Source organism: Theropithecus gelada, chromosome 3 (assembly GCF_003255815.1).
Source record: "Theropithecus gelada isolate Dixy chromosome 3, Tgel_1.0, whole genome shotgun sequence".
Lineage (NCBI taxonomy): Eukaryota > Metazoa > Chordata > Mammalia > Primates > Cercopithecidae > Theropithecus > Theropithecus gelada.
Genome location: NC_037670.1, coordinates 132,571,639 through 132,598,058, shown reverse-complemented (window position 1 = coordinate 132,598,058; position 26,420 = coordinate 132,571,639). Strand labels below are relative to the sequence as shown.

At 39.7% G+C, this 26,420-nt stretch overlaps 1 protein-coding gene across 7 annotated transcripts in view; it reads left to right on the top strand.

The window, feature by feature from the left end:
• The window catches only part of NRCAM (neuronal cell adhesion molecule), a 306,610-nt gene that overhangs the window by 237,397 nt on the left and 42,793 nt on the right, over positions 1 to 26,420 (top strand). For 5 of the 7 annotated variants that reach the window (XM_025379924.1, XM_025379923.1, XM_025379921.1 and 2 more), the window contains 8 exons: positions 7,351 to 7,535; positions 9,292 to 9,423; positions 18,912 to 19,055; positions 21,222 to 21,333; positions 22,648 to 22,814; positions 22,909 to 23,056; positions 25,237 to 25,361; positions 25,806 to 25,835. In XM_025379924.1, coding sequence (XP_025235709.1) covers positions 7,351 to 7,535; positions 9,292 to 9,423; positions 18,912 to 19,055; positions 21,222 to 21,333; positions 22,648 to 22,814; positions 22,909 to 23,056; positions 25,237 to 25,361; positions 25,806 to 25,835 — 1,043 coding nt within the window. The remainder of the gene's footprint in view (positions 1 to 7,350; positions 7,536 to 9,291; positions 9,424 to 18,911; positions 19,056 to 21,221; positions 21,334 to 22,647; positions 22,815 to 22,908; positions 23,057 to 25,236; positions 25,362 to 25,805; positions 25,836 to 26,420) is intronic. The other 2 variants (XM_025379928.1, XM_025379925.1) reach the window with 1 other exon arrangement.

The following is a 26,420-nucleotide window of genomic DNA, read 5'->3' as shown; positions in this document are numbered from 1 at the left end:
CATTCGCCCTCCCAAGACTAAACTAGGAAGAAGTCAAATCCCTGAATAGACTAATAACAAGTTCTGAAATTGAGGCCATAATTAATAGCCTACCAAGCAAAAAAAGCCCAGGAACAGATGAATTTACAGCCGAATTCTACCAGAGGTACAAAAAAGAGCTGGTACCATTCCTTCTGAAGCTATTCCAAACAATAGAAAAAGAGGGTATCCTCCCTAACTCATTTTGTGAGGCCAGCATCATCCTGATACCAAAACCTGGCAGAGACACAACAAAAGAAGAAAATTTCAGGCCAGTATCCCTGATGAACATTGATGCAAAAATCCTCGATAAAATACTGGCAAACCGAATCCAGCAGCACATCAAAAAGCTTATCCACCACAATCAAGTAGACTTCATCCCTGTGATGCAAGGCTGGTTCAACATATGCAAATCAATAAACATAATCCATCTCATAAACAGAACCAATGATAAAAACCACATGATTATCTCAATACATGCAGAAAAAGCCTTTGACAAAATTCAACAGCACTTCATGCTAAAATCTCTCAATAAAATAGGTATTGATAGAATATATCTCAAACTAATAAGAGCTATTTATGACAAACCCACAGCCAATACCATACTGAATGGGCACAAGCTGGAAACATTCCCTTTGAAAACTGGCACAAGTCAAGGATGCCCTCTCTCACCACTACTATTCAACATAGTGTTGGAAGTTCTGGCCAGGGCAATCAGGCAAGAGAAAGAAATAAAGCATATTCAAATAGGAAGAGAGGAAGTTAAATTGTCTCTGTTTGCAGATGACCTGATTGTATATTTAGAAAACCCATCGTCTCTGCCCAAAATCTTCTTAAGCTGGTAAGCGACTTCAGCAAAGCCTCAGGGTGCAAAAATCACAAGCATTCCTCTACACCAATAATAGACAAACAGAGAGCCAAATCATGAGTGAACTCCCATTCACAATTGCTACAAAGAGAATAAAATACCTAGGAATACAACTTACAAGGGATGTGAACGACCTCTCCAAGAAGAACTACAAACCACTGCTCAAGGAAAGAAGTGAAGTCATAAACAAATGGAAAAAGATTCCATGCTCATGGATAGGAATAATCAGTATCATGAAAATGGCCATACTACTCAAAGTAATTTATAGATTCAATGCTATCCCCATCAAGCTACCATTGACTTTCTTCACAGAATTAGAAAAAACTACTTTAAATTTCATATGGAACCAAAAAAGAGCCCATATAGCCAAGACAATCCTAAACAAAAAGAACATAGCTGGGGGCATCACACTACCTTACTTCAAACTATATTACAAGCCTACAGTAACCAAAACAGCATGGTACTGCTACCAAACTGATGCTGGTACCAAAACGGAACAGAACAGAGGCCTCAGAAATAACGCCACACATTTACAACCATGTGATCTTTGACAAACCTGACAAAAGCAATGGAGAAAGGATTCCCTGTTTAATAAATGATATTAGGAAAACTGGCTACCCATAAGCAGAAAACTGAAACTGGATCCCTCCCTTACACCTTATACAAAAATTAACTCAAGATATATTAAAGACTTAAATATTAGACCTAAAACCATAAAAACCCTAGAAGAAAACCTAGGCAATACCATTCAGGACAGGCATGGGCAAAGACTTCATGACTAAAACACCAAAAGCAATGGCAACAAAAGTCAAAACTGACAAATGTGATCTAATTAAACTAAAGAGTTTCTGCACAGCAAAAGAAAGAGCAGTTGAAAGAGACAAAGAGGGACATTATATAATGGTAAAAGGCCTTGTCCAGGAAAATATAACAATCCTAAACATACATATACCTAACACTGGAGCTCCTAAATTTATAAAACAATTACTAATAGACCTAAGAAATGAGATAGACAGCAACACAGTAATAGTAGGGATGAGAGTAAATTTTTGCAATCTATCCATCTGACAAAGGTCTAATATCCAGAATTTACAAGGAACTTAAACAGATTTGCAAGAAAAAGCAACCTCATCAAAAAGTAAACAAAGGATATGAGCAGACACTTTTCAAAAGAAGACATTTATACAGCCAACAAACATGAAAAAAAGCTCATCATCACTGGTCATTGGAGAAGTGCAAATCAAAAGCACAATGGGATACCATCTCATGCCAGTTAGAATTATAATCATTAAAAAGTCAGGAAACGACAGATGCTGGAGAGGATGTGGAGAAATAGGAACACTTTTACACTGTTGGTGGGCATGTCAATAGTTCAACCCACTTTGGAAGACAGTATGCCAATTCCTCAAGGACCTAGAACCAGAAATAGCATTTGACCCAGCAATCCCATTACTGGGTATATACCCAAAGGATTATAAATCATTCTACTATAAATGATTATAAATACATCATTCTACTATATTCTGCTGTTCTGTATCTTTTAAGTGGGGCGCTTAGGCCATTTACATTCAATGTTAGTATTGAGATGTGAGGTACCCTTGCATACACATGCACACGTATGTTTATTGCAGCACTATTCATAATAGCAGAGACTTGAAACCAACCCAAATGCCCATCAATAATAGACCAGATAAAGAAAATGTAGCACATATACACCATGAAATACTATGCAGCCATAAAAAAAGATGAGTTCATGTCCTTTGTAGGGACATGGATGCAGCTAGAAACATCATTCTCAGCAGACTAACACAGGAACAGAAAACCAAACACCACGTGTTCTCACTCATAAGTGGGAGTTGAACAAAGAGAACACATGGACACAGGGAGGGGAACATCACACACTGGGGCCTGTTGAGGGGTGGGGGAGCTAGGGGAGGGATAGCATTAGGAGAAATACCTAATGTAGATGACATGTTGGTGGGTGCAGCAAAGCACCATGGCATGTGTGTACCTATGTAACAAACCTGCACGTTCTGCACATGCATCCCAGAATTTAAAGTATAGTAAAAAATACACATAAATAAAATTTTTAAAAAACAAAAATAAATTTAAAAAAAAGAATGTGTATTCTGCAGTTGTGGGATGAAATGTTTTGTATATATCTGTTAAGTCTATTTGTTTCAAGGTATAGTTTAAATCCATTGTTTCTTTGTTGACTTTCTGTCTTGATGACCTGTCTAGTGCTGTCATTGGAGTCCTGAAATTCCATACTATTACTGTGTTGCTGTCTATCTCATTTCTTAGGTCTATTAGTAATTGTTTTATAAATTTAGGAGCTCCAGTGTTAGGTATATGTATGTTTAGGATTGTTATATTTTCCTGGACAAGGCCTTTTACCATTATATAATGTCCCTCTTTGTCTCTTTCAACTGCTCTTGCTTTAAAGTTTGTTTTGACTGATACAAGAATAGCTGCCTCTGCTTGCTTTTGGTGTCCATTTGCATGAAATGCCTTTTTCCACTCCTTTACTTTAATTTTATGTGAGTCTTTATGCATTAGGTGAGTCTCCTGAAGGCAGCAGATAGTTGGTGGTGAGTTCTTATCCATTCTGCAGTTCTGTATCTTTTAAGTGGAGCATTTAGCCCATTCACATTCAATGTTAGTATTAAGATGTGAGATGCCCTTGCATTCATTGTGCTATTTGTTGCCTGTGTACCTTGGGTTTTTTGTTTTTTGTTTTTGCTTTTTAAATTATATTTTTGTTTTATAGGTCTTGTGTGATTTATGCTTTAAAGAGGTTCTGTTTTGATGTGTTTCCAGGATTTGTTTTAAGATTTAGAACTCCTTTTAGCAGTTCTTATAGTGGTGGTTTGGTAATGGCAAATTCTCTCAGCATTTGTTTGTCTGAAGAAGACTGTATCTTTCCTTCAAATATGATGCTTAGTTTTGCTGGATAAAAAATTCTTGATTGATAATTGTTTTGTTTGTGGAGGCTGAAGATAGGGCCCCAATCCCTTCTAGCTTGTAGGGTTTCTGCTGAGAACTCTGCTGTTAATCTGATAGATGTTCCTTTACAGGTTACCTCATGCTTTTGTCTCACAGCTCTTAAGATTCTTTCCTTCATCTTAACTTTGGATAACCTGATGACAGCGTGCCTAGACATCTTTTTGAGATGAATTTTCCAGGTGTTCTTTGTGCTTCCTGTATTTGAATGTCTAGGTCTCTAGCAAGGCCAGAAAAGTCTTCCTCGATTATTCCTCCAAATATGTTTTCCAAACTTTTAGATTTCTCTTGTTCCTCAGGAACACTGAGTGTTCTTAGGTTTGGTCATTTAACATAATCCCAGACTTCTTGGAGGCTTTGTTCATATTTTCCTATTCTTTTCTTTTTGTATTTGTTGGATTGGGTTCATTAAAAGACCTGTCTTCAAACTCTTAATTTCTCTCTTCTACTTTTCAGTTCTATTGCTGAGATTTTTCAGAGCAGTTTGCATTTCTATAAGTGTGTCCAATGTTTCCTGAAGTTTTGATTGTTTTTTCTTTGTGGTATCTATTTCCTTGACTATTTCTCCCTTTGCTTTTTGTATTGTTTTTTGGATTGCCTTACATTGGGCTTTGCCTTTCTCTGGTGCCTCTCTGATAAGCTTAATAACTAACCTCCTGAATTCTTTTTCAGGTAAATCAGGGATTTCTTCTTGGTTTGGATCCCTTGCTGGTGAGCTAGTGTGATTCTTTGGGGGTTGTTAAAAAGCCTTGTTTTGTCATATTACTAGAGTTGGTTTTCTGGTTCCTTCTCATTTGGGTAGATTCTGTCAGAAGGAAAGTCTAGAGCTGAAGTCTGTTGTTCAGATTGTTTTGTCCCATGGGGTTTTCCCTTAATGTAGTACTCTCCCCTTTTTCGTATGGATGTGGCTTCCTGTGAGCCAGGCCGCAGTGATTGTTATCTCTCTTCTGGGTCTAGCCACCCAGCAAGTCTACCCAGCTCTAGGCTGCTACTGGAGTTTGCACAGAGTCCTGTGATGTGAACCGTCAGTCTCTCCACCATGGATACCAGCACCTGTTCCGGTGGAGGTGGCAAGGGGTTGAAATGAACTCTGTGAGGGTTTTTAGCTTTAGTGGTTTAATGTTCTATTTTTGTGCTGGTTGGCCTCCTGCCAGGAGGTGGTGCTTTCCAGAGAGCATCAGTTGTGGTAGTATGGAGAGGAACTGGTGGTGATTGGAGCCCTAGAACTCCCAAGATTATACGCCCTTTGTCTTCAGCTACCAGGGTTGGTAGGGAAGGCCCATCAGGTGGGGGTAGGGCTAGGCATGTCTGAGCTCAGACTCTTTGGGTGGGTCTTGCTGTGGCTGCTGTTGGGGAGGGAGTGAGGTTCCCAGGTCAATGGAGTTGTGTACCTAGGAGGATTATGGCTGCCTCTGCTATGCAGGTTGTTGGGGAAGTGAGGGAAATCCGGCAGTCACAGGCCTCACCCAGCTCCCACGCAAACCAAAAGGCCAGTCTCACTGCCACAGTGCCTACCCTAACAACCCCAAGTCTGTTTCCAGGCAGTAGGTGAGCAGGGCTTGAGCACTTGCCGCAGACTATCCACCTCCCAGCTGCAAAAGAAAAGGGCTTAGTTCTTCCCCAGCCTGTGGAGTCTGCACGCTGGATTCACGCCTTCCCCCGAGTTCTGGCCAGGAGGTTTCTCGCCTGGTTCAAATTGTTATAAAGTTCAGCTGGAAACTTCCTTCTCCCTGTGGCATTTTCCCCACACCTCTGGCTGCCCTCCTGAAGGATCCCTGTGGTGCCAGGCAGGAATGGCCTGCTTGGGGACCCAGTGAATTCACAGGGTCTTTCCTGCTGCCTCCTCTACCCCTGTATTTCACTCAGCTCTCTAAATTGACTCAGCTCCAGGTAAAGTCAGAAACTTCTCCCACAAACTAAACTTTCAGTTTCTCACTTTTGCAGTTTGGGCGCTCACAGTATTTGGGGTATCTCCCGGGTCCTGCAATAGTAGCCCAGTTCCTTCAGAGAGCCTGTGAGTCCTCTCAGCAGGTTTGTTCTTGCAGTCATTCTGGAGCTAAAATTCACGATGCAAGCCTCCACATGCTGCTCTGTCAGTCCGCATCAGAGCTGCAATCTAGTTCTGCCTCCCGTCTGCCATGATGATCCCTTCTGGGCTGAGCTGTTCTTATTCAGAGTCACTTGCATTTCTATTGACAAATATTGTTATCTTCTTGAGGGCCTGGACCATACTTTCTTCATCATCTTCCCAACATACAGCTCAGTGCTTGGTGTATAGTTCAGTGCTTAGGAAATGTTTGTGTTGAATGGATTTTTATTTTACCTTCATGAAAACTTTCTAAAGTTATTAGTTCAAGTCAAGCTTTATTATCCCCATTAAGGCAACTAAGGAAACTAAGCCTCAAAAAGACCAGAAATCCAGGGACAGGGTTGGAATTCTAAAGCTCTTCTAACTCCAAACCTATATTCTGACTTTTTATCTGTCTCCATATTTCATGACAATAAAAAACACAGTTGGGGCCAGGCGCGGTGGCTCACGCCTGTAATCCCAGCACTTTGGGAGGCTGAGGCGGGTGGATCACGAGGTCAGGAGATCGAGACCATACTAGCTAAAACCGTGAAACCCCGTCTCTACTAAAATACAAAAAATTAGCCGGGCGTGGTGGCAGGCACCTGTAGTCCCAGCTACTCGGGAGGCTGAGGCAGGAGAATGGCGTGAACCCGGGAGGCGGAGCTGGCAGTGAGCCGAGATCGCGCCACTGCACTCCAGCCTGGGCAACAGAGCAAGACTCTGTCTCCAAAAAAAAAAAAAAAAAAACACAGTTGGGTGACAAATGATATGAGTGATACCTAAGTTTGATCTATTCTTAGCAATTAGTATAATAATATTTTTAAATGTCACTAATAATGAAACTAAGGAAAGAATGCTATTTCCCTAATCACTTAGTTCACATCATCAGATAGACTGCTGTAAAATAGAAAAGTTCTTCCGTTTGATATGGAAATGTATACAAATATTTATGGTCATAGATATGTTTATGAGTTTTTCTCTGTATGTTTTTAATTCCAGCTGATGAAAAATTATAATTCAGTATCATTAATTTAATGGTAATTCTTTTGATTAACATAGTAGCTTCATGTAAAAATTTCCAGGATATCCTCATTAGTCACAACGATGAAAAAAGTAATTAGGCCCCATCAGTAAAGCAACTCATGCTGGCATTCACACTGCATCATTGACATCAAAGTTTGTGGTGTGCCGTAAATTAGTATAGTTCTGATTATGTGAAAATGTAAAACTGTAAGCATTATTTATAAAAGTGTGGTGCTAATTAAAATATCTATATATTTCTTAGGATTTTTTATAAAGATTTGTTACAAACTTGCATGAAAATTCACCCTCAAAAGTAGTCATAGGTGGATTTCTTTTTTGTAACATCATTATTTATTTATCCTATCAGGCCTACCCCAATTATTTACTGGGCAAAAGAAGATGGAATGCTACCCAAAAACAGGACAGTTTATAAGAACTTTGAGAAAACCTTGCAGATCATTCATGTTTCAGAAGCAGACTCTGGAAATTACCAATGTATAGCAAAAAATGCATTAGGAGCCATCCACCATACCATTTCTGTTAGAGTTAAAGGTATATTGTTTAAAATCCATTCTTCTTGCCTTCATGAGAGACCCTGAAACTTTAATTAAATGTGGTTTTCATTATATTTTTAATAATGATAAATGTAAATTTATGTCAGCATTCATGGTATCTTGACTCTCTTCTCATTGCTATTTGTAGTGCATCTAAATCAGATTAAAAATTTACTTGTTCAAATCTTCCTCACAGAAGAATCCCGATTAATAAACGTAGGAAGAATGAAGGAAATAGAAAAGTCAACATTAGAATCCCACAGTAATAACTGCAGCAGGCAAGATCAAACAATGAATGCTAAAATTAGTGGGTGAAACTTTGAGGAGAAACAGGGTATTTGCATAGCTTCAAAGTGTTTTTATCCTGCAAAAATTAATTACTGGGGAAGTTTTAGCATGTCCACAAATACTTTATTACTCCTTTTTTAGAAGATGGAGCTTACTTTCCCTCTTCTTGAGTGTATGCTGGACACTAATGAACAGAGTATGGAATCCAGGGAAATAGTAACTTTGGAGTGGAGAAACCTGGCAGACAAAATCTTAACCAAGTGATGAATGTTAACATCAACAATAATAAGTCATGTTGATATCATATATTCCCTCACATGGTACAATTAGAAGGATTCATGACCTTTGAGATATTCTCAAAAGCCTAAAACCTCAGGTAACCATGAGAAAACATCAGACAAACCTAAGCTGTAAGACAGTCTATGAAATAAGTGACTCTTCAAAAGTGTCAAGGTCACAAAAGACAAGGAAAGACCAAGAAATTGTCAGATTGGAGACTATGACAAGTAAATGCAAAAGATGTTACAAGTAAATATGGTGTCTAGGACAGGATCCCGGGGCAGAAACAAGACATTAATGCAAAAATGGGAAATAATAACAGAATGTAGAGTTTAGTTAAGTACCAGTGTTAACTTTTCGTTAGGTAACTGGACCATGGTCATGTAAGATGGTAACATTAGAGGAAGCTGAGTGAAGGACATATGGAAACACTCTGTAATACCTTTGCAACTTTTCAAAAATGATGTTTTTAAGTTGCTTCCTAATTTTATTTATATATATATATATATTCTACAGGGCTTGGAATTTATTTTATTTATTTATTTATTTTGAGTCGGAGTCTCGCTCTGTTGCCCAGGCTGGAGTATAATGGCACTATCTTGGCTCACTGCAACCTCTGCCTCCTGGGTTCAAGCAATTCTCCTGCCTCAGCCTCCCAAGTAGGGGGGATTATAGGCACCCACCACCACACCCAGCTAATTTTTTTTTTTTTTTGTATTTTCAATAGAGACAGGGTTTTACCATGTTGGCCAGGCTGGTTTCGAACTCCTGACCTCAAGTGATCCAGCCACCTTGGCTCCCCAAAGTGTTGGGCTTACAGGCATGTGCCACCGCGCCTGACCCAGAATTTAAATTTGTGTTTCTTAGCCCTACCTATATCTGTAATTTGCTCTGTATGCTTAGATAAATCTGTCAATGTCTGATTAATTTTAATGTAAAATGAGAAAATGAGATTTGTATCAAACAGGTCTAGAAATAATACATATATGTGTGTGAGTCTCTTTAAACATTCTTTTGAAAATTTTAAGTGTTTGAAGCATCATTTATAAATCTATTTGCTCAAAAAAATGAGACTAAACAGTTTAGTGTGAAGTACTTGCTTGTATTATTAAAATAGTTCAATATGTTCTTTTGCTAAAATGCTTATTTGATTCAGATTTTTGGTCTTTTTTCTTCCTCCTATAAAGCGGCTCCATACTGGATCACAGCCCCTCAAAATCTTGTGCTGTCCCCAGGAGAGGATGGGACCTTGATCTGCAGAGCTAATGGCAACCCCAAACCCAGAATTAGCTGGTTAACAAATGGAGTCCCAATAGAAAGTAAGTTGCCTTGACTGGTTCTAGTTGCAGTATATTTTTAGAGCGTATATACATCCCAACAATGAATAAATGGTGATAAAAAATAATTCAGGTTAAGGAAGGAAGCCACATGTATGTTAAACAGAGGCACCGAATTACCTTTGTGTTTTATTACCATTAGATATTTATTATGAGTGTGAATAGTTTATGCAGTTAACATAATGGTATGTGATGACAGGTACTTGGCAATATTTCCTGTTTTTTACTTGGATAATGGGAAGAATGACAGGGTCAGAAATAAATATCACTGAAAAGTTTAGATGATCTTCTTTGTGCAAAACATCAGGTGATTTGTGGAAATGTCATAGGTGCTAGAGGAGATAGGTGGGGAGACTTGGCATAGAGCCAATGGATACGACAAGCATGAGAAACCCAGCTGTGTTAATTTAAAGAGTTTTCAGTCATAAGTATAGCAAGTATAGCCCGAGTGTTCCCACTGTCTTCCAAGGTCACCGTCCCATTTGATACCCAAAGAAGAACACATCCTTTGACCCTGATCATATACAGGATGCTTTACCTTTGCCTACAGCTCCCTCCCTGAAGGCCGCTGATATCATCCTTGAGCAGCACCTGCGCAGCCTAGCTATACCTGTTGCCCCGTTCAGCAGCCTCCCTGCTCTGCCACTCCACTCCTTGCACTTCATTAGCCAATTTCTCCAAGCTGCCACTATGCTGCCCAATGTGTGGCTTCAGGCCCTCCCATTAATCTGCTAAATTGTAGCAAAGGCCAGCTTTACAAAATTTGGCTAAAGGCATGGGGAGAGTCAAGGGAATTGTAGCAGAGAAAAAAATCTTTAAATGGATGTTGCACCTCACTGCTCCTTAATTCCTAAGCCATGGCCATGAACAGAGAACCCACTAGACTCTCCTCTTCCACCACCCCACCCACCACCAACTACTGCTGAGAGGAGCATCTTTCAACATTTTCCCCTTCTTGGAGTTCAGACCTCCTCTTAGACACCAAGACAGAGAAAGTCAGTTCTGGCATCAAACCCAGCCTTAGGTTCACTCTCCCAGTCAATAACATGATTACCTGCAAAGATACTCTTTACTCACAATAAAGATAGCCCTCAGGCTTATGATACAGGACAGACTGGCTTTGACTGCCTCCAAGTCAGAATCCAATATTGGTTCTACATTTACATAACCAAAAGGTCTGCTGAATTGACTTTCCCAAAGTAACACCACACACTTCCCCTAAGATTTTTCCAAAAAACTGCTGGCAGATTTAAAGTGGCACAAGTCCCTGTTTCTTACCATCAAGGTCTGACAACTGCAGGGTGACTGAGTCATCGCAGCCTGCTCCATGAGTATTTATTGGAAGTTCACTTGTGTCTCATAGCACAGTAGCTGTCAGATGCTTTGAAACAGGCAGCTGTGTTCACTGTAAAAGGAAGTGTATTCCTGGGAGAAAACAGATGCTGGAGGCCAGCAAATAGGGTTTGGGTATTTCCACTCCCAATTTTAACCAGGATCAGGATCCAGAGAAATGGCAGAGAGTACTTTGCGGTTGTTTCAGGAAGCTCTTGCTACTCTCAGGGGAATATGAGTGAAAACTGAGAAGAAAAAGTAGAAGAAAGCCCAGAACTAAAGAAGATTTATAGTGGCCAGGCATGGTGGCTCATGTGAGCCTGTAATCCCAGCACTTTCAGAGGCTAAGGCAGGCGGATTGCTTGAATACCAGAGTTAGAGACCAGCCTGGGCAACATGGTAAAATCCTGCTTCTACAAAAAATAAAAAAAAAATTTATCTGGTACAACATATGATTTTCTCAGGAATGCATACAAAATAGCAATAAATGATGATACATGCTTGATACTTTTGCACCATGTTTTGCAGCTCAGAGTTTTTGTGTCCATTTATGGAGGGTTAAAAGTGCCCCTGAGATCTAGACTCAGTGAAACTGACAAGTGGAAGGGACTGTCCATCTAGCCCTTCAGCAGGGAAAACGGGGGAGCCAGGGGATAAACCCTCAAGCTTGACAGCCAGAGTGCAGTCCTATGCAAGGCAAATTGAGATGTTGGTGGATGACATAAGCAAGGGAGGATTAAATAATGAGGCTGATTTTTCTCCTTGATTTGCTCAGCTTGTTGTCCTTCCAAACCAGCTGTCTTAGTCCATTCCTACTGCTGTAACAAAATGCCTTAGACTGGGTAATTTATAAACAACAGAAATTTATTGCTTACAGTTCTGGAGGCTAGAAAGTCCAATATCAAAGCACCAGCAGATTTGGTGTCTGGTGATGGCCTGTTCCTCACAGTTGCTGCCAAGACCCTTAGAACAGCACCAGTCCCACTCACGAGGGGGAACCCTCATTTCCTAGTCACCTCCCAGAGACCCCACCTCTTAACCTTGGAGTTAGGTTTCAACATGAATTTTGGAGGGACACCAATATTCAGACCATAGTACCAGAGTATGCAGTGCCTCTGAGGAAACCTTGTAAATCCAGTCACCTTCACAGCTTTGAAAATACACTCATAATAATACTCCCCTTTTCAACTACATTTTTGTGAGAAGGATCAGCTGTAAAAGGCCTGCTTTGGGGGTACAGAATAGTAATACCAGGAAGACGTTAGGTCCTCTTGTAACCCTAAATTGTCTGATTAGGTAGAGAAGAAAGAGTTAGGACTAAATATCTCAAATCAGATCAGCTCATTTCTTCCATCCCAAAAGTCTTCCTTAAGGCCCCATGAGACAGAAAAAAGGAGGCTGAGCAGACATGGCTGGAATGCCTCAGCTCCTATAGATCCAGGGTCGGTCACCCTCTGGTGTGCCTCAGAGCTGTCACTCTGGTGGACTTGCAGGGAGAGGAATACCACACGGTGTGGCAGCAAAGCAAGGAACCCAGCACCACCAGGCCGCTCCATGGTGCTGGTAGCAGGTGCTGCATGTTTACACCAAGGTAATGTGAAGCCTCCCTGGAAGGGGTCTTTCTTGACATCTGGTGGCCAAGCTGAAAGTGGATTACCATTTGGACATCTCATAACTAAAAGGTGATGAGCCAGCGGGTCCCCTGCACAGCTTTCTGAACGATGACACTGCAAAGGTACAGTTGTTCCCTGCCCCTGGCCTTCTGCAGCTGGCCCATCTGCAGCTTCTGCTGAGTGGCCTTGTGGGTGGATGCTAAGTCTTCAACAGCTAAGTTCAAAGTGAAGTCTGCATGCCCCCACCGTGTGTTGATCTCCCCGATCCAAAAAAATGAGAGAATGAGGGGGATGCAGAAACTATCCAAAAAATTGACAGACATTTAAGGAGTGCCGCTCTCTTTTTCATCCCCTTCTTGGTAATTGTCCCATGAATTTAGAGGCCCCTAAAGGGAATTGCCTTTGAGGGTTAGGGACCATCCTGGAAATGGGGCACCAGTGCTTGTTTCCCATCTGCAGTTTGCTGACTTGTGCACCCCATAGATACATCTAGCAGTGTTGGGACACAGGGGAAGGATGGCAGGGAGATGTAGAGAGGTGAAGGTAGGAACTGAGGGCACAGACTGCCACAGTGTGTGACAGGACTGAATTAGCACAGTGAGGACTCCTTGCCTTCATCATGGGGTCCTAGTGTAGGCCCCAGAAGTGAGCTGGGAGCACAAGCTGGCTTGCTGACAGCACTTTCTACCCAAGAGACTGCAGACATTGCAGGTGGACCAGCTGCTGCAGGTGAGGGTCAGGAAACAGCTGTGCTTCTGAAGTACTGTTGTGCAGGCGCTGTGCAGTGTCCCCTCCAGGTGCCTGAAGTTTGTCTCCTGTACCACAGAACAGAGACACAGTCAGGGGACCATGCTGCCAGGTACATAGCCTCCCCACTCCTGACTTACAAGTGAGCACCTAGGGACGCTGACTATCTCCTTTCGCCTCTGCAGGCTCTGGCTGCTGAGTGCACATAAATATTGTAAAAGGAGAAGCTGGTTCAGGGAGGGGAGTGGTAAGAAGGGTTCTTTTAGCAAAATGCGATGTTATTGATCTGTGACTGTGCATTTCCGACCTGAAAGCTACTGTTTTAAAAAAAGTGGAAAAATTAACTCCAAAAGTGTCTGGGCTTTTATTTCAGTGTCTTCTGGAGCTTTGCCCTTCCCCTGTCCCCAGGACTGGCCAGTTTACTTAAAGCTTTCCTTGAAGCAAAAATCACAGGCTGTATTAAATAAAGGTGGAATTTTCCCAAAACCACCTAAAATTTTGTAGATTGTTTTAAAACAATCTACAAAAGTCAGAAAAAAGAACACAGCTGCAGAGAACTGGTGCTGAAAGAGACCTTTGATTTTATTGTGTAATGGGAGGGTGTGAAAAATAGAACCCAGGACCAGAAAGAAAATGAACTTGCTATTGGCTGGATTGGGCCAAGCATTTCCCTGCTGTCCCCTAGGAGGTTGCTTTTCAGAACTTAAAAGCCACACTGAGGTGGGTGTTTTTGAGTTCCTTTTTCCTCCTCCTGGTCTTCCCCACTGGAGAGCCTGTGCCATCCTCGTGGTGGTGCCCAAGGCCGTGGCCACTGTGATTCCTATCTCTGCAGGAGAGTCTAACACTTGCAGATCCTTGATAGTTTCCAACATGTGTTGTATGAGGTCTCTGAGACTCTTCTGCATGATACATGGATAAGATCACACCATTATTGTGTTAAAAGGCACGTGTCCTCTCAGGGATGAGGAGGGAAAAGAACTAAGAAAATGCGAATGGGCAGAAGACCTCTTCCTGGCACAATGGCATATTTTTCTCACGGTGAAAGATGTTGAAAGCCAGTAATCTGAGATAAGCACCAGGAGAATGGAGGGCTGGTCCAGGATATTCCTGGTGTTTCATCACGGCATCCTCCCTTCTTCCTTTTCACAAAACTAAGGGGCTCAGTGGCATCCTCTTGTAGGGATGGAATAAGTAAATGAAGAGGGAAATTTAACTCTTCACCCAGAAATGTGTTCTACATTATGCCCAAATGTTCACATTCCAGGAAATGTTTACAAAGTTGACTAACTGAGAGAACCTGAGCAGTAACCTCGTTTAAACAGACCAGTACGTGCTGCCATTTGTAGTCTCTCATCTCCAAAATGCATAAAATACTATATGATTAACCTGTTTCACAAAGTTATTTTAAAAATGAAATTATGCAGTAAATGTAAAAACATTTTAAAGATTGATAGTACTCTGTTCGTGTAAGATGGCATGACTATTATTATTCTCATTATATAAATGTTGAAAGCGTTTATAGTTTTACCCACCAACGTCAGGAGAGTTGGGTTATAAGTATTTTCTGATGCCCATCACCCCAGTTCTGGACCTTACCTTTGGGGCTTTAAGTTATTTGTAGTGATTCTGTGCTTTTACATTTCTTTCTCCAGTGTTCATTGACAGCAAATGAGGTTGGTTATTCCCAGAATTAATGATTATTCCTCTGGATAATTTGGATTTGTATACTAGAGTTACTCTACCCGCTAGCAAGCCCATCCAAAGGCTCCAAATGTCTCTACATCAGTGATTTTACTCTGTGTCCAGCTACCAACCGAGCCTCCATATGTCACTGTGACAGTTCCTGGGTTTGTTTGCATTTTTTAAACAAGTACTTAAGGAAAACGTAGCCCAAACTCCCATGGAGAGAGGTCTGGTTACTCATTATTCTTCCCTAAAGGGTTTATTTTGTTCCTAAATACCTTGCCAAAAATAAATATTAGAAGACTGCTCTATTTAGCATATATAAGGCAGATACAGTCAGATGCCTTTCAGGTAAAAAATATCTTCCCAAGAGTTGATGGCAAACAGAAGTGCAACTGAGCTACACAAAAGCTTTCTGACATGGTTTGTTTGTGACTGATGAGTCTTCACTTGGGGAAAATTGTCCTACTGACATTGTTGAGCTTTGCCCTCCGAGTTCATAGTCCTGTAACATTATTATTATTATTGTGGTAAAAACACATAACAAAATTTACCATCTTAACCATTTTCAGTGTACAGTTCAGTAGTATTAGTGTATTCACATTATTGTGCAATAAATCTTCAGAACTAGAGCCCTTTATCCATTAAATATTGTGTGGTGGTGTAACTTTTAAAAACTCAATATATTTAAGGAATTTGAGGAACTCTTATATAGTCTGCCACCCATCCAGAGAGATTCGGCCCAGAGCTCTGCCTGGGACTCATCACAGTCTGAAATACACGCCACTCCACTCCACTGCCTGGAACATCCACAGAGACGCAGTCAGGGTGGGCACATGGTAGGCACTGAGAGTGCCCTGAAGAGTCCCACCATAGAGAGCCCAAGTGCTGGGTCCAGAAGTGCTAAGAATCTTTTTATCTTTTTTCTTTCTTCTTTTTTTTTTTTTTTTTAGCAACTTTAAAAATTCAGTTTGTTTCTCTACTTTATTCTTGTATTATTTTTTATTTCCATAGATTTTTTGGGAACAGGTGGCATTTGGTTACATGAATAAGTTCTGAGATTTTGGTGCACCCATCACCCAAGCAGTGTACACACTGTACCCAATTTATAGTCTTTTATCCATCGCTGCCCCCACACTTTCCTTTGAATCCCCAAAGTTCAATTTATCATTCTTATGCCTTTGTGTCCTCATAGCTTAGCTCCCACTTATGAGTGAGAACATATAATGTTTGGTTTTCCATTCCTGAGTTACTTCACTTAGAGTAATGATCTCTAATTCCATCTAGGCTGCTTTGAATGCCATTATTTCATTTCTTTGTATGGCAGAGTAGTATTTCATGGCATATATATAACACAGTTTCTTTATTCACTCATTGATTGATGGGCATTTGGGCTGGTTACACATTTTTGCAATTGCGAGTTGTGCTGCTATCAACATGTGTGTGCAAGTATCTTTTTTGTATAATGACCGGAAGTGCTGAGTCACTGACAGAGAACAAGTCTCCAGAAATGCTGCTTTGTGTTCTAGCACCCCTTGTTGAGGCAGTAGGTGAGCATCACTGAGATTGTGGGAGTCAGAAAGGCCCCAGTCATACAAGACTTGGGATCTGGGACACATGGGCCACCCTAAGGTACGCTGCGTTTTCAGGGTCCATGGCCGCCCTAAGGTACACTGTGTTTTCAGGGTCCATGGCTGCCTGCCACAGCTACAGTTCGCTTTCTAGGCCAGTGTGACATATCCGTCCTCTGCTGTCTTTTATCAACGAATCTATATGCCCTGTTGAAGGAATTATGACTTGCATTTGTTTTCGGTTTGGAAGAACATGTTCCTTAAGGCAATTTTGAAATTATTAGAGTCATAAACAAGAGATGTAAGCTAAGGAGTCAATTCAAAGTATCTCAACACCCCCACATCACTAATTGAACAACCCGGAGTATCTAAGATGATTTCATAAATGAGTTACTGATGGTGATCAGTGTTGAACAACTGCTTTTTTTTTACATTTTTCCTTGGGAATGAAGACATTAATCAGTCCATGAGGAGTAACTTGTAAGTTAGAGTTTTAATAATCCTTGGATGCTAAAAACTTGTTCCAAACTTAAATGTATGGTGAATTCTTTAAATATTCTAGTCTAAAACATCTGAAAGACCTTTAGGCTATAAATGTGATACAGTATGTGGTAGACAGAATAATCCCTCCCCCCACCCCACCCCTCCATGATGTCTACATCCCAATCCATTGAATCTGTGAATATGTCACCTTACATGACAAAAGGGAGTTTGCACATGTGATTAAGGTTAAGGGCCTTGAGATGGGGAGGTTATCCTGGACTATCTAATGTGGGCCCAATTTAATTACATGAGGCCCCAAAAGCAGAGTGCCTTTTCAGGCTTTGGTGGGAAAGAAAGATGACTATGGAAGAATGATCAGAGAGATGCAACATTGACAGCTTTGAAAATGGAGGAAGAGGATGAATGTGGGTAGCCTCCAAAGGCTGGAAAAGGCAAGGACATGGATTCTCCCCTAGAATCTTCAGAAAGCAATGCAGCCCTGCTCTTGCATTGGTTTTAGTGCAGTGCGATCCATGTCAGACTTCCAACCTACAGAACTGTATGATAGTAAGTTTATGTTGTTTTAAGCTACTACATTTGTGGTAAGTTGTTACAGCAACCATGGAAAACTATTACAGAATGAGGGAGCAAAATACTTCGAGTTTGGGTCATAAAACAAGGATGTTCTATGGTTTGGTTGATTTTTATACAGTGGGTTAATAAACCACAGATGAAACAATTTTTTTTTTATTTTAAAAGTGATAAAAGAGTCTAAGTACCGTGATGTCTTAGATGCACAGCCTTTTCCTGTCACCAAGGAAAAAGAAGTGGTGCTTAGAAAGAATATAAAGTCTTCTTAATTGGTTCAAGTTGCAGGAGCAGTTTAAGAGAAAAGGTGCTGTTATTTAGTTTTGATTTTGATCATCGTGCAGAGACAGAGACCTAAATCCCTCGTAGTGCACTTCTAAAGTGATATAATCTCAAAGTCTAAAGTGTATCATTCACAGAAAGGAATTCATCTCCAATCTCATGGAAGTTCCAAATTGCTGGGCATGCCCGGGACTAAATCCTCACATATTATGTTACCCAGCCAATTCTATTCCACTTCAGTAAGGATCAAGCCTGGTCCTAACATTTAAGCACTTGAGAGATTTAGCTGAAAACATTGTCTTCAAGAAGAATTGGCCGGGCGCGGTGCTCAAGCCTGTAATCCCAGCGCTTTGGGAGGCCGAGACGGGCGGATCACGAGGTCAGGAGTTCGAGACTAACCTGGCTAACACGGTGAAACCCCGTCTCTACTAAAAAATACAAAAAACTAGCCGGGCGAGGTGGTGGGCGCCTGTAGTCCCAGCTACTCGGGAGGATGAGGCAGGAGAATGGCGTAAAAACCCGGGAGGCGGAGCTTGCAATGAGCTGAGATCCGGCCACTGCACTCCAGCCTGGGCGACACAGCGAGACTCCGTCTCAAAAAAAAAAAAAAAAAAAGAAGAATTTACACAATTTATTTCTACTTCAGCTTCAAGAATATCCACAGCAGAAAAATAAATATTTTCACATTTGGTTATTAGCCCCATACTGTTTATGTATTTGTTGATTTATTTGTATCAAGAAGAGGCTCCTAAAAGGAACAGGTTTGAACAAGCTGGAGTGTTTCTGTATTTTTTACTGGCTTTCGCCATTTCCTCTTGATCATTAACTTTTTTTCTCATAAATAACCACAATCTCTTGAACATGGCAATGTTTTCCTGAATTTGTAATGCAATTTTCACCTAAACTTGTAAGAGTTTTTTTCTGCATCTCTCAAAATAATACTTGGTGTTACAGAGCCAATCGACTTAAGACTAAATGAACATTGAGCACATACTCTTGCTAATATATAACTCAATTCTGAGAAGGAAAATTTTCTGGTTTCTGCCTAATTCTAGTCTTATTCTTACTGCATATACTTAGATCAATCTTTATGTCCTACTGATTTTACAAGCTTAATATACATCTTTTAAGCAAATAGGAATAAATGCTTTCTATTTTTACATCCAAACAGTTGCCCCTGATGACCCCAGCAGAAAAATAGATGGCGATACCATTATTTTTTCAAATGTTCAAGAAAGATCAAGTGCAGTATATCAGTGCAATGCCTCTAATGAATATGGATATTTACTGGCAAATGCATTTGTAAATGTGCTGGGTAAGCTCTCCTTTTATTAAAGACATGGCAAATTAAATTAATGACTGCTGTTATTTTCTGTTCAATCAGCAAAAATACATTGAGCATCTACTATGTGCAATGCAGAGAACTCGGAGCTATAAAGGATGAAAAGATATAAACCTTGCCCTAAAGAATATTGCAGTCTTAATGTTCTTCCATAACACAGTTTTTATAATGGCAAATTTTTCATTGTAGAACTAGTCAAATAGGCTGTTCCATTTACAGATGGTTAGACTAAGTGTCAAACCCTCAAAAGGAAAATAGTATTTGTCTGCTATTAGTAACTGAATTATTACTGCTCTTCCGTTGTAAGAAATTGACAAGTTGAATGGCAATTTAATGATTCTGATTTTTTAAAACTAAACCATTAATCATACTGCTTGGTCTTTATCCAAGTAATGGATGTACATTTGTTTTATTTATAAAAATATATTTTACAAAGTATGATGTACTGAAATATATTCTCAAATAATTGGTTTATGTGAACACTGTATTTCTTATATTGAACAAAACTACCAAAATACCACATTTGTTAAAAATTTTTGTGAGAATTGTTTTCGTGGTGCCAGGGAATTATACTTCAACCCTTTAAAATTAATATGCTTCCTTTTCAAACAAAATTACCATCAGAAAGCCAACCAATACTTAGTATTTTTCTTTTTTTAAAAATTTTATTATTTATTTATTTATTTATTTATTTATTTATTATTATACTTTAAGTTCTAGGGTACATGTGCATATGCTTGAAATGAAGGTCACTAATCCCATGAAGAGCTAAGCAGTTAAGATTTTGGTGGATGTTGAGAAAGCACTTCTGGCTGCTTGTTCCTTTTTCAGCTCTACTTTTATGAGTTCGGCATTTTTAGATTTTACATATAAGGGAGAGCATGCCACATTTGTCTTTCTGTATCTGGCCTGTTTCACTTAACATAATGTCCTCCAGGTTCATTCATATGATCATGACATGAATGACATGAAGGAAATGACAGAATTTCCTTCTCTTTTAAGGCTGGATGTTATTCCATTGTGTGTATATGCCACAGTTTCTTTATTCCATTCATTCATTGATGGGCATTTAGGTTGATTCCATATCTTGGCTATTGTGAATAATACTGCAATGAACAAGGGAGTTCAAATATCTCAACATACTGATTTCATTTCCTTTGGATATATACCCAGTAATAGGATTGTTGGCTCATACGGTAGTTTTATTTTTAATATTTTGAGTATAAACAGTATAAACAATCGTTATAGTATTTTCCATAATGGCTATACTAACTTATATTCCCTCCCACAGTGTTTAAGTGTCCCCTTTTCTCTACCTCCTTGCCAAAACTTAGATCTCCTCTTTTTGATAATAGCCATTCTAATAGGTGTGACATAATATCTCATTGTGGTTTTAATTAACGTTTATCTGATGATTGGTGATGTTGGGCATTTTCCCATATACCTGTTGGCCATTTGTGTATCTTCTTTTGAGAACTGTCTAGTCCAATGCCTTGCGCATTTTTAACCAGGTTATTCATTTTCTTACTATTAAATTATTTGAGTTCTTTATTTATTTTAGTATTAACCCCTTACCAGATATATGGTTTGCAAATTTTTTCTCCCCTTCCATAGCTTGTCTCTTCACTCTGTTGACTATCTCCTTGGCTATGCAAGCTTTTTAGTTTGGTGGAATCGCATTTGTCTATTTTTGTTTTTGTTTCTGTGGTTCCATTTTTTTAGTCATCACACTCATCACTCTGCTTCTTTCTGCCAGCTTATGTGTTCTCACTATTCCCATCCACTAGGGTTATGATGAGTCAGTCATTCAACAAAAATATACTTGGCTGTTATTTTTGTGCCAGACACTGTGCTGGGGATAAAACAATAAAAAGTCTCATTCCCTGACTGCAATGGACTCACAGTAAATCAGCAACTAAAATGACGCCTGAGCAAGAAGTGGGGCAGGAGGTAGAGGGAGGAAAAAATGTATTTTTCTGCCTTGAGTGACTGGCAGCATTATGCCTGATAGAGAACATAAGGAGAGAGATAGGTTGCTTGTGCTTTACCATAAACTTTAATGACCTTAAAACAAAATACAATAAAATGTAGTCCTAAAATGTATTCTAATATTACTTTACCTTTTAAAAATATTTATAGCTGAGCCACCACGAATCCTCACACCTGCAAACACACTCTACCAGGTCATTGCAAACAGGCCTGCTTTACTAGACTGTGCCTTCTTTGGGTCTCCTCTCCCAACCATAGAATGGTAAGTAGCAGCTCTATGTGTTTTTCAGTACTTCAGATGTTCACTAAAGCCTTCATATTCTAAATATGTTGGGTTTTATTCAAAAAACAAACAGGGAAAGGTGGTGCACAATCCATTACACTGTTAATTTTTTTTTCTTTTGAGACAGAGTCTCACTTCATTACCCAGGCTGGAGTGCAGTGGCACAATCACAGCTCACTGCAGCCTCCACCTCCTGGGTTCAAGTATGTCTCCTGCCTCAGCCTCTAGAGTAGCTGGGCCTACAGGTGCCCACCACTACATCTGGCTAATTTTTTGTACTTTTAGTAGAGAGGGGATTTCACCATGTTGGCCCGGCTGATCTCAAACTCGTAACCTCAGGTAATCCACCCGCCTCAGCCTCCCAAAGTGCTGGGAGTGTATGTGTGAGCCACTGTGCTTGGCCTACACTGTTAATTATTAAATTCATTCATTATTTCACAAATACTTATTGACTACTGGCTCTATGTTAAATACTTTCACGTGTATAATCTGTTTAGCAGCATACTCTATCAAGCACAGATCTACATGTGAATGATTTTTTTTTAAGGCTGCTATATTTCACAATGCCATGAACATCCCCTGGGATTTTGTGAGTAGTGGCTGGAGGGACTAGTTAGGGGATATTCCTTGATAATAAAATATCCTGTGGGATAGTGGAGGGTTCTATAAGCTTTCCAAAGCAGAATTTGTTATTACCATTGTTTCTCCTGAGTACTTCTTGCACCAGATCTTCCTGACTTGGATCCAGCCAGGCTCTCCCATGTTCTTTCACTCCCTGCTTCAAAGCATCCCCTTTCATATGCCACCCAAGGTTTAAGTCCTCACCTAGCTTGTTTACTTTAGCTGAAAGAGACAAGGCTAGGGTGGATAAGCAATGGCTCAGAAAGAATGACTGGAAGAAAACTGGAACATTCTTTACTGATCAACTGTCAGGTCCGTGCTAAGTTCCAGCTACTGAGGTCAGAATAAATGCAGGGTTAAGATTAAAGGAACATTTCCCCAGGCCCCTACCTCAACCCCAGAGAACAAAAATGGATGCTTATGCAGATGCTTTTCCTAGTGAAGGTAACAGATTCACACATAGTTTGCTTCATCCGTTTCTCCTCTCTGACATACATGCTCTTTTTTCCCTCCCCTGAATATTTTCCTCTTTATACTTTAAAAAGTACAATCCTTCTAGCCTTGTAACTTTCACATTCATCATGGTCATGTTGACCTTGAATATGGCATTTTATGTCTGACTTCAAAATATGATGTGTTTTTATTCTCATTGTAATAATTTCTGTAATGAAGGTTTAAAGGAGCTAAAGGAAGTGCTCTTCATGAAGATATTTATGTTTTACATGAAAATGGAACTTTGGAAATTCCTGTGGCCCAAAAGGACAGTACGGGAACTTATACGTGTGTTGCAAGGAATAAATTAGGGATGGCAAAGAATGAAGTTCACTTAGAAATCAAAGGTAAGGCAGAGGTAATGTGTTTTTTAAATTTTTAAAGGACTTTGAACAAATTCTCCAGCTTTGCCAAATGGATAATGATAACTTTACATTTCAGATCCTACATGGATCATTAAACAGCCCGAATATGCAGTTGTGCAAAGAGGGAGCATGGTGTCCTTTGAATGCAAAGTGAAACATGATTACACCTTAACCCTCACTGTCCTGTGGCTGAAGGACAATAGGGAACTGCCCAGTGATGAAAGGTATTTGAAGACGATTTCTTTTCTTTCTCTTCATTCTTTCTTTAAGGTATTCTTGAACTAAAGGTCTACTATGTAGTCAATTATGGTGATGTTTTTAGTTTCTGAAGTCTGCTGTCTCCAAAATAGAGATATATGCATTTTCTCCCTACTGTAAAATGTATCTACCCAAGAAGGTATCATGTGATCGAAATAGGACCCTGAGAATGTTGGTCTATCTTTGCGTGCTGGTCTCTTGTGTAATTCAGGATGGGATAAAACCCTCAGGCCTTGGACAGCATCCATTGTTTTATACCTTAAACAGTGAAGTTTCAACAGATGTTTTCATTACCATTCTACAAAAAAGCAGAAATATGACCTGTTTAATCACAGAAGACTGCTCAAATCCTTGTCAGTATTTTAAAAGACACTCATTTTTATTTGGATAGGGAGTTTTTCTTTTGATTTTACCTAAAGCCAGTGAAAGGGGAAGGAAAAACAAAAACAGGTAGAGAATTTAAAAGAACCCAAGCATACTGCAGATGTAGTTAAGAATGGAAGAAATGTCATGGCATTTTCCAGATGAGACCCTCCATTTGACATAGTAGTACAGAGTAGAATGTGTGAGTTTTAGCAGAGTGGCTATAGGCCTCACTCTCTATTAGAAGGAATGCTGTATTCTGGTTAAAATCGTTTCTATGGTTCACCTGCAGCTGACCTAAAGTTGTGCTGTCTAAATATTGCCCTATTGCTTGTTAATGACCCCAGAAGAACTCTGTGGCCTTCTCTTTTATGTGCCTAGAGTCTCCATCTAATTTTATGTTTGAACTAGTCAATTTTATTTGTTGAGTTGATAAAGATGAAAAGGATAACCGAGTGTGGTGGTCTCACACCTGTGGTCCCAGTTACCTGGAAGGCTGAGGTGGGAGAATTACCTGAGCCCAGAAGATTGAGACTGCAGTAAGCCATGACTGCACCACTGCGCTCCAGCCTGGGTGATAGAGTGAGACCCTGACTTAAAAAAAAGATTAAAAGGAAACATAAAGAAAGGGCCATCAGGTTAACTGGCTGAAGCTTTTACTTGGAAATTAACTGAGAAGACAGTTTATGACTTATACAGCTTCATTAAAATAATACATGAATCCTCCATACATTAATTTTTTGATCTACTGAGCAATTTTTCATGCCCACAAGTTCCCTGTAGAAAACTCTTGAGAGATTGTTCATCTAAATCTTCCTGTTTCTAGTGATAAAGCAAATTATTATTATTTGTATTTAATTTCTCCTATGGGAGTTTATACATGTAAGAAAATGACATGATTTTCTGCAGTAAGTAATGAAGTATTTAAAATATATACTTTGATAGAAATTGAACTGAATGAGTGGTTTTCCAATGTTTCTTGGCAGCAAAAGCCTTAGTAAAGCCCTTTAGTAAGGATAATGCTGGAACTATCCTTCACCTCATTCTGCTGGGAACTTAAGGAAGCTCCTTCCTCTCCCTCTAGAGCAGTGAAGTGGTCTCCAACCTTTTTGGCACCAGGGACTGGTTTCATGGAAGACAATTTTTCCATGGACAGGGTGGGGGCACAATGGTTTCAGGATGATTCAAGTGCATTACATTTATTGTGCACTTTATTTCTATTATTATTACGTTGTAATATGTATATACATGTATATATTATTACATGTAATATATACAGTGACAGATCATCAGGCATTAGATTGTCATAAGGAGAGCACAATCTAGATCTCTCGCTTGCACAGTTCACAATAGAGTTCACCTTCCTGTGAGAATCTAATGCTGCCACTGATCTGACAGGAGGTGGAGCTCAGCTTCACTCACCCCATTCCCCTGGGGCCTTAAGGAAAGTCCCACCACACCCTCTAGAGCAGTGGTCCCCTCTGCAGCCCGGTTCCTAACAGAACAGTACCCAGTTCTTGGCCCAGGGTTTGCAGACCCGTGTTCTAGAGGCCTGGTTGAAAAACACCGTACCAGAGGACTTATCCCTTCTAACCCAAGATTCTAATTAATTCTCATTGTTTTTCAACTTTAATCATTCTTAACGGGTATTTTGCTCTAACTTTAGAAAACGTTTACCATCTTTCTCCTTTATCAAATTTACAGTTTCTTTCCTGCCAGTGAAGCAATTATAGGGTATGGCTGCATGTCTGTTTCAGCTGCTCTGAATGCATTCTATCCACAGGTTCACTGTTGACAAGGATCATCTGGTGATAGCTGATGTCAGTGACAATGACAGCGGGACTTACACGTGTGTGGCCAACACCACTCTGGACAGCGTCTCCGCCAGCGCTGTGCTTAGCGTTGTTGGTAAGAACGGGAACAAAAATAGCACAACTGCCTTCCCTGCATTTGGTTGAAAAGAAAAAATAAGATAAAAATTGTAAATATCAAATAATTGCTTGTTAATATGCATGGGTGAGTTCGTACCCATGTTTTTCTTCTTTGAAAGATGTCTTGGAGGCAATAATTTCAGTATAAATATTCTGTGTAGCAGCACTGGGTGAAATGGTGGATATGCACATTAGTAACCTTTTTTGTAATAAAATAAGGAGAAATAATCTACTTGTATCTAAAATTGAAGGTTTTTTTCCTAAATTGTTACTGCATGTTTATCAATGCTGTGTCTCACAGCTAAGCATGGGGCTTAATTTTATAAACTTGAATAATGTACAATCTTTGTCATCTTGTGCTATCTTGTATCTTTCCATTACTAATTTTGATTAAAATCCTTTATATTAATGTCCTTTCTAGCTCCTACTCCAACTCCAGCTCCCGTTTACGGTAAACTAATATGAGTCTTCTTTCTCTATTTTCTGTCAAACAATTTCACATTTGCAGAAAATATTCATAACTTTCTTTTCTGTGTCACATAATTGTGTTTCTTAAGGAAAAGGGCTCTGTCAGTTGTTACGTTGTGTCATCCATTTGCTGACAATGAATCATTTCTTCATCATAACCCTAGATTTTTCACCAAGTTCGTTGCCAGTTGTTTCTAAGTAGTTCATGTGCTATTATAAAATCACTTTGTTTGATAAAATCCCTCTTTGATGCAATTTCCTTGTAAAGTAGCATAGTGCTTTTTCAAAAGCCATCATTCGCATTTTACAGAATGAAAAAGCTATTTCTAATATCATTCTGCAAATTAGGTTTTCACCTCAATTTATTAAAATTGTTTGGGAAAAATAAATCTTGTTTTGGGATTCCATTTTCAAGAAATGTATATGGAGAAAAATGGATATTTAGAACATTTAACTTTTATATCAGAGAAAACCAACTCACCATGTGTTGACAAAAGGCAAATCACTCAAGAAAGACCAAAAGGAGGGGTACATTCATGTTGTGTGGCTTTTTAGAATCTGGAAAACA